Source organism: Antedon bifida, chromosome 1 (genome assembly GCF_963402885.1).
Source record: "Antedon bifida chromosome 1, ecAntBifi1.1, whole genome shotgun sequence".
In the NCBI taxonomy this organism is placed as follows: domain Eukaryota; kingdom Metazoa; phylum Echinodermata; class Crinoidea; order Comatulida; family Antedonidae; genus Antedon; species Antedon bifida.
Window position 1 is genome coordinate 14,572,075 of NC_136226.1, and position 8,142 is coordinate 14,580,216.

At 32.5% G+C, this 8,142-nt stretch overlaps 1 protein-coding gene across 1 annotated transcript; it reads right to left on the reverse strand.

The window, feature by feature from the left end:
* Positions 1-697: 697 nt before the first annotated feature.
* On the reverse strand, positions 698-8,142 carry LOC144843510 (SIN3-HDAC complex-associated factor-like). Its single transcript, XM_078700300.1, has 6 exons — positions 8,000-8,142; positions 6,768-6,879; positions 5,616-5,761; positions 5,201-5,378; positions 4,833-5,007; positions 698-4,634 (listed from the first exon to the last, which is right to left on the reverse strand). Exons 2-6 carry the CDS (start codon positions 6,853-6,855, stop codon positions 4,364-4,366), a joined length of 858 nt encoding a protein of 285 aa, XP_078556426.1. The 5' UTR covers positions 6,856-6,879; positions 8,000-8,142; the 3' UTR covers positions 698-4,363.

Below are 8,142 nucleotides of genomic sequence, written 5' to 3' on the forward strand. Positions count from 1 at the left end.
TAGTAATTATTTTTGTCAGAGCCGCTATGTCTACTTATTTTAACATAATCTTCAAATATGATCGAAAGTGCGAAGTTTGTGGTTTACCCTATTATCCTAATTCAATAAAAAATCAAAGAACAGTTTTACAGGTTCCATGCTGATTCTAGCATCACGTTCATGGCACGACAATCTAAGTTACAATCATCGGAGTCATACGGTATATTACCGGTATATCTTGGCGTCTTTGGCCGAGATTTTGTTTTTAAATTAGAGGAAGAATTGTTGTTCTGAGTTGAACGGCAAACTTGAGCTATTTATGCCGGTGGCAATCATTTTAACAGGATACCAGTATTTATATTTTCCATTGCACATTCTAGACAATTGTTTAAATGACGAATTATAATTTGGGTTTATCAGTCATCATTTTGGTCGTTGTCTGAATCATTAAATATCACCATTGCTTTATTTATTAGAAGACTCCTATTTTTTAAGATGTTGATTGTTTTCAAATGTAACGACATCTATAGTGTAAAATGAATTGTTCCTTTTAACACTTTATTCATTATTTACGCAATCATAATCTACGTCATCATCATTATTATTATTATAATCCACTACATCATGACAATGCCTTTATAAATGTATGTCACATTGTCGTAATATTCGTCCCAATGAAACTACGGTATAGTCAAAATAAAAGAAACGAGGCATAGAGTTAAGGTATTTTGTATTTAATTTATAAAATAACAAACAGCACACACACCGGGCGGTACAAAATCTGGTCATCATCTTAGGATGATCAACCGATAAAATTACGAGCTTTTAAAAATGCATCAACATGCTAGAAAATATACTCAGAAAAAATCAAAGTGACAATATAAGTGTAGCATCAATATAACGGTACTTTATAAGCTAGTTATTCAAGTGATCATTCATGTCAAGTGAATATTATCTAAAGACAGAGGCAGTGTAACGCTGGCTTTAAACTTGTCACTGACGTCACCACTTGTAAAAGTGTGAACGTGATAGATAAATAAATAGATAGACGTAAACCTACAGTATTGATTTCTCTTAAATACTAACTGTAGAAATAAATAACTTTATATAATATAAAAGAAATACAATAGCTTTAAATTTACTAAAAATATTTTGTGCTTACAACATATTTTTTTGATATGCAACTACACGTTTAGATAGAAGTAAGAACACTCAATCGCAAGACGAACAACATTTCATTACACAAATTTATACACGTCTAGTGTGGACAAAGCGAACATTACATTTAGTTTTTATTTTATGCGGCTCTCTCGATACGTGCCTAGGAGGTCACAAACATTGCATTAGACGTCTGGCCTGCAGGTTGCAATCAGATTTCTCAGGCCTAGGCCAAGATTAAAAATAATCATTTGAGGATAGTTTCAATAATAATCTGAAAGAACCTTAATTTTTTTTTTATATAACTTTTTTTAAATAATTTTTAAGATAAAAAGTAGGCCTACATTACGATTACAATGATTGATGTCGTTGTAGGTAGACAATAAGTCTAATTAATTAATTACAAAAATTCAACTACTGATTGGAGAACACTAATCACGTGTTCAGTAGTTCGCTAATACGTTTTTTTTATTAGAGCAGCTTCATGTTGACTTAATAGCTTTAAACAAAAATTTATGTCATGTTAGTCTTGTTAATAATCTAAAGGTGTGTTAGTGCAAGTAACTTGGAAGTATAATTATTAAGTGGTTTTCAACTCTTTAATTATACACCACAAATGCAAGGTATTTAATGCTTAAATTTACTAAGTACTAACTACCATAATCTTTTGTGGTCTCATTCCCATCAAATATTAATATCGTATCTGCTGATGTATCACAAAAACAGAAAGAAGACAAACACAGTTGATTGTGTTGGAAGAAATCATTGTCATAACTGACATGTCCGCCATAACTAGACCGTTTATGATTACGATAGTTAGTAGTGCAAGGTGCAGTTACGTTCATTTTTGAACGACTATTATTTAACTTTACAGATTATCATGGTACCTAAAAGCCTAAGCGTTATGTGATGTTAGTTCTATTCTAATTGTATTAGTAGGCCTATAAATATTTTTAATATGCAATTAGCGGTGCAATTATGTTAGCAAAGCATTAGGCGTAAGTATAACTATAGCTAAGGTTAGTACATTTGTTATTTTACCTGGTGCACCGTTGTGTACATATACTGTGTGCAAGTGATGTTAGTTTTACATAATTTGTGTTAGTAGATTTTAACATAGAACAGGATGTTAAGACTTTAATCCAAAGTGGTGTGTTACTACGATTTTAGTTTCTGTAGGTGTTATTGTGGGTTGTATTAACTGCATAGATACAAGTGCTTCTTTAATGAAAATAATTGATATCATTTTCATTAGTTTTTGCTATAGGTGAGTAATATAACCATTGTACAATATTAGTTAATTTGCTATTATTTAGCAAGTGCATAGATTAATGATATATTATGCAACATTTCCAAAATTGTTCACATTGTATTGTTGTATTAGGCGATTGACTATAATTTGAATTTCCAAAATGGTATAAACTTCAAAAGTGTGATTGTAAGTTGTGATGAAATATATTTCTGTTAGTGTGTTAGGGTGCTTTGTTAATTATTTTGATATTTTTTTATTCACAAAACGTGTATAGTAAAATTATCAAAACGTTATGTTAGAAAAAAGCGAACGCAGTTATATAAATAAAATTAATTTGATTGTTTTTGCGCATCTTGAGCGAGTTCAAGAAATCTGATCTCTATCCGTCACATATAGAATAGTATGCAGCATTCGTAGTGGTGCAAGTTTACTATTATTGCAGAATACATTTTATATAAAAACATATATATCAAAATATTAAATATCCATTAATAATACATTTTTTTCATTCTAAATACCAAGCGTAGCGAATTAAATATGTTATAAATATTAGTATTGCTCTAATTCTATAATTACTAGTTATATTAAAACATTTATGATTATAATAAGTTAGGAAAGAAACACCAGTCTCGCAGATTTGGTTGCAGACAGCTTTGATATTGGAAACTTTCAGGACAACCATTTACTTTTCGAAATGTAATTGTTCAATGTGTTTCCTTATTGTTGTTAAGCACACTGTTGTTTGGTACCGTAAGAAAGCTTCTATATCTAGTCGTCTGCAATCCGCGTGTGACCGGTGGGTTTAATAAGACAAAAAAGTGAAACAACACAGGACGCGATGCACTGACAAGGTTAGACAAAGATGTGTGCATGTACAAGTTCAAGTGCTGTGCAAAATCAGTGACTTTAAACTGCAACCTAAGTTGCAAGATACCGTCACCAACGACATTAGTTTTCTGCCACCATTGCTAGTCTACCGCCACCAACGTTTTAATATTTAAAAAAACAATGCACATTTAAATACGACACTGTATAAAAAATATAATATTAAATAAGTTTAAGTTAGTGTCCCACTGTCTATTATTGGATTAGCACCCATAAACTACCATTATTCAAATTTGATAGGCCTACCCAAACCACAAAATTATTATTACAAAAAAAGGAAATTAGTTTGAAACAACCTAGCCGAATAAACTGGCGTACTGTAAACATAGTTTGTTATAAAATTTAAATATACTAATATAGAACTGACAGTACATGCATTTGATGCAATATAGAGTAAATAAACAGGACGGAATGACGCAATTGACATAAATGTACACTTACAAAACAATATTAATACTAATGTACAGTTTGTTAATAAATTGGGCTATTAAATGATAAATATGATACTGATATTACTGATGTTATTTAAGCTTCGGACCCTTCTTGATGTAGCTAGGATTACTGATTATTTGTTTCTGATGGTGATGTCACATATTATTGGAGAAGCATTGTGGTTATTTCTAAAGAGGTGTTCCTCGTAAAGAAAAAACACTGAGCGTCAATGATTTGGCAAACATTGTTTTGTTCATAAAGAGAGAGAACTTTGGTTCATACTAACTTTGGTTACTGTTACGGAGTCTGGAATGTGTTTGCCTATTATTCTATGTTTGAATAGAAGTAATAGTTGCATAGACCCGTTGCAACAGTATCACGGCGATAAGATTTACATTCCCTCCCATGTTAGAAACAAATAGCAGATTTTACTACATAATATAAAACATGCAATCAAAATGTTACATAAAAAATAAGTTAAATCAACACTAAATATGATTTAGAGTATCTAACAAAAATGAGTTGTATTCAAAGAACTATGATCTTTCCTAAATGGAAAGGGTAAATGTTATAAAAAGATATACACACCAAGACGATTAGCTCACTGAAGCGGTTAGAAGCGGCAGGTCAGACGACATAAGTAATTTGTTAGTTTTGTTATAAGGAGCAAGACAGTTTTGGCACGTGACTTTCATGGAAGTCCATGACATGTTGTGTATCTTTATTCCAGTCCACGACATCCTCCTTCTTCCATTCCTGGTCGGCATGTTCGCTGTTCGGTACAATCTGGTCACTATTTGTCGGCCTGGAAGCCGTTGATGAGTATTGAGGTTTGAATAGTGAGCACCGACATGGTTTCAAAAGATGAGGATCTACTAGAACCTCCCCTCTGGGTCCTTTGAATATCGTTCCACAGCAGATCTTTTCCCTAAATAGTATTGAAAAGTCATAATTTCACACCATTTTTACAACACAAAAATAAACTCGTCAGATACACAAAAGGAGAAAAACATATTATCTCAGAGGACACCATGAACAAATCTGGAGCATACTACATATGATTCTAATTATTTTCTTATTGTTTCCACAATACAACTTGACGATTGAAAAGAAAGAAAATACTTACATTCTCCAGCAATTGATGTCTAAGAAATCCCTTACAGAAGGTGGGAAATCGTGATCCTGATCGATGTTTCCTTCCTCGATGTTTGAGCCATCTTGTCCATCATCTGAGAGATCACTTGGTGTTGGACTTGGTGGACAATTACCAATTCTGCTTTTATGTCGTACTACTGCATTTCCTAAACAATTCACGTTAATAAATATATAATTAAAAACAAAATCGAGCACCACCCCAAAGGGAATTGAACAACGGTTGCAGATACATCGTCCACAACATTACTTTAGAAAACTGTCGTTTGTTTTAGTTAATATTATTATTAACTATATTTGGCCAGTATCATTAAAAATTCAAACTGTAGAATTTGTCTTTACCTTCACTTTCCATAGTTAACGTATCCATCAGTCTCATCTTTCGTATCCTAACCGGTTGTCTGCTAGGCCTGTGCTTTCTACTGTTTGGAGATCCGTTACTTTCAGTTGCCTGTGCTTTAGTCTTCATTCTATTCTTTAACATTGCTTTGTTCCCCGGCCCGGCGCGTGCATCAACCACCTGCCAATCAAACAATAGAACCAACACATTATTTAAAAACAATTGAGAATCGGTAATTTCCCAGTATATTTTAACAGTAATTTCAAGTTCAAGATATTGTTGTTATTTTTATATAATTAGTAAAGTCTTCATTTGAAAAATCGTTTACTTCAAACCCACATTGTTCTTTTAAATTACTCTATAGATATTTGCATTATTAGCATTTTGTAAGTAAAGAATTTGCCAAATTTGACTTACATGGTTCCAGTTTCGTTCTGTTCCTTTTGGCAGCTTCTTCCATCGTTTTATGAGCAGTACGCATGCGTTACAGATCTCACCAGATCTCTTCTGATCTCGACCAAGTTTGAAACACGGGTTAAAATCCACTTCGTATTTCTTTGAATCTATAGGTAGAGATACAAACAAAATATTTTATTTAGAATGGGAAAATTAATGATAATCAATTCGTTAAAATCATTATCGTCATCATCAGTTTTATCAGTTTTTATCGATACGCTCTCAACGTTATCAAAATATAGTTCGATACCACAGACCACCACACTTTAGTTGGCAATAAATATTATGAACAATAATAATAATATGATCGCCAAAACATATTTTTACAAATATTGGCAAAAATTAGAAATTATATTAGAGTAGAGGGTAATGTATGCTAATACTATCAGAAGTATGTAATATACGGACACCATTTTTGTTTGAAACGACAACGCTCAACATCATCACACCGTTCTCCTTTCTATGAGTAATACATTTTAATGTGGGAATGAGTAACGTGATGGAAAATCCCGTTTAACGTACAGTTACGAGTGGGTCAGAAACGGATGATGACGATGATAATAATTAACAGTAATATACATGTGATTATTTTTTAGCGTATATTTGCTGAGTACAATTGATATTATTATTAAGTGAAAACTTAGAATGTGGATTGATGAATTAACCACGCCCATATACATTGTTTGGCCATTGAGGAAACATTTTACAGGGACAAAAGCATATTGTAAAGGGATTTAAAATGTTGAATTAGGATTATTTGATTATCAGATATATAGGGAATGTTTATAGATAGAATGTTGTACGGTATCTTATTACAATAATCAAACAGAGTGTGGGTAAATAAAAACAAAGATTACCGCATTGCATACAGAAAATGTGTCTATAATGATCAATTAAATTGGAAGTAGCTTTATTAATTAGTTGAATGGTTTTGAAAATATTTGTCAACTTCGGGATGGGGGAGATTTCAATCTTTCAATGTAACAACGGCGAGACAAATACAGTGAGGTAAGTATATACGACGGTTTAATTAAAAAAGATACATTTTGAAATCTGTGCAGTGTAACATCCATATTACTAAAACGAGAGAAGAGGTAATGAGCTGCTACCTACCCGTGAACCGAGAGCTCGATGACTTTGCCCGGCAAATGCAACATCCCTGTATACTCCTATATATCTTAGGCTTATGGAACGCAAACATTATTGCACATACCCAGATGCCTCTCTGAAAACAACAACAAATAAATAAAGAATAATTACAACAACAAACTACAAGAAAACCTTATACAACTAAATATTTTTTGCTACGCTGTTATTTTTCTTGATGAGTGTATACATCGTATACATTCGATAATCGTGGATGTTCTAAATGTTATAGTCTGTGTTGAGTTGTAATTCTACATGTGTTTAAGTTTTATTGCCTTTTCCGTTTCACCACCCTCACTTCATCATTTCAATTGCAAATTTACAATAAACAAATATTAAAGTACCGATTTTTACTCCATGCTTTAAATCAATAACTTTCATTGCGCGTTACAAAATGCTCTTTGAAATCAACAATTAATATTAAGTTGTCTTTATATAAAAATTATTTACTTCATTTATTATGTTATTTTTTGGTGGTACAAGAAATTATAGCACTTTTCCCACGGTTGAATTTAAGCTCGATTAAACTTGAACTTAGAGCCAAAATTGCCTCAGTTAGTACAATAAGGATTAACTTCCGTAATGAATATGCTTTGTTATACTTAAGTTTGCCACTCATTACAAAGATGGCATGTTTCCGGAATCGTACCCCCAAATCCTGTTTTCGATATGCCTTGAAATTAATAGCATCCTACGGGAAGTGTTTTTGGGAAATTCTGTAACGGTCCTTTGTTCTTACGAAACCAAAGTAGACTTAAACGTTATACAATTTTACTAATAATGTTTTTTTGTAATTTGTAGTCCTACGCGAATTAATATAAATTGACAACCATTAAATTATCTTGAAAATTATTGTTTAGTGAATACCAGATAACATTATGCTAATTTGTTAAATTCGTTTTTTGACTTAAAATTCTAAATTCAGTGTTTTTCTATGAGGAGACCTCTCTCTCCATGGTTTACTCTACTACAGACCATATTTTGTATTTAGGATATTGTTTCTACCTGCTACCGTAAAATTGGAAATATAAACCAGGTAATGTAATTCCTCTTGGCGTCAAGTTCAGGAGGAGGAAGACGCATCTTTCGGGATGATGAAACTAGCACGCCTTTGTCCTACGAATGCAGCTATGTACATTAATACGAAATCATCATTTTAACTTGCAATGCCTAGTCAAAAGTCACAATTGTAAACTTACCTATGATGTTTAAGATGAGGTAGGCAGGCTATTGACCATTACGGGCCAGGTGAAAGAAGGGGTGCGAACCGGGTTACACTCATGACATGATGTTCTCGGCAGTAGTGCAGGACAGCAGATGTCAAATGTAGCGTTCTTTGTGA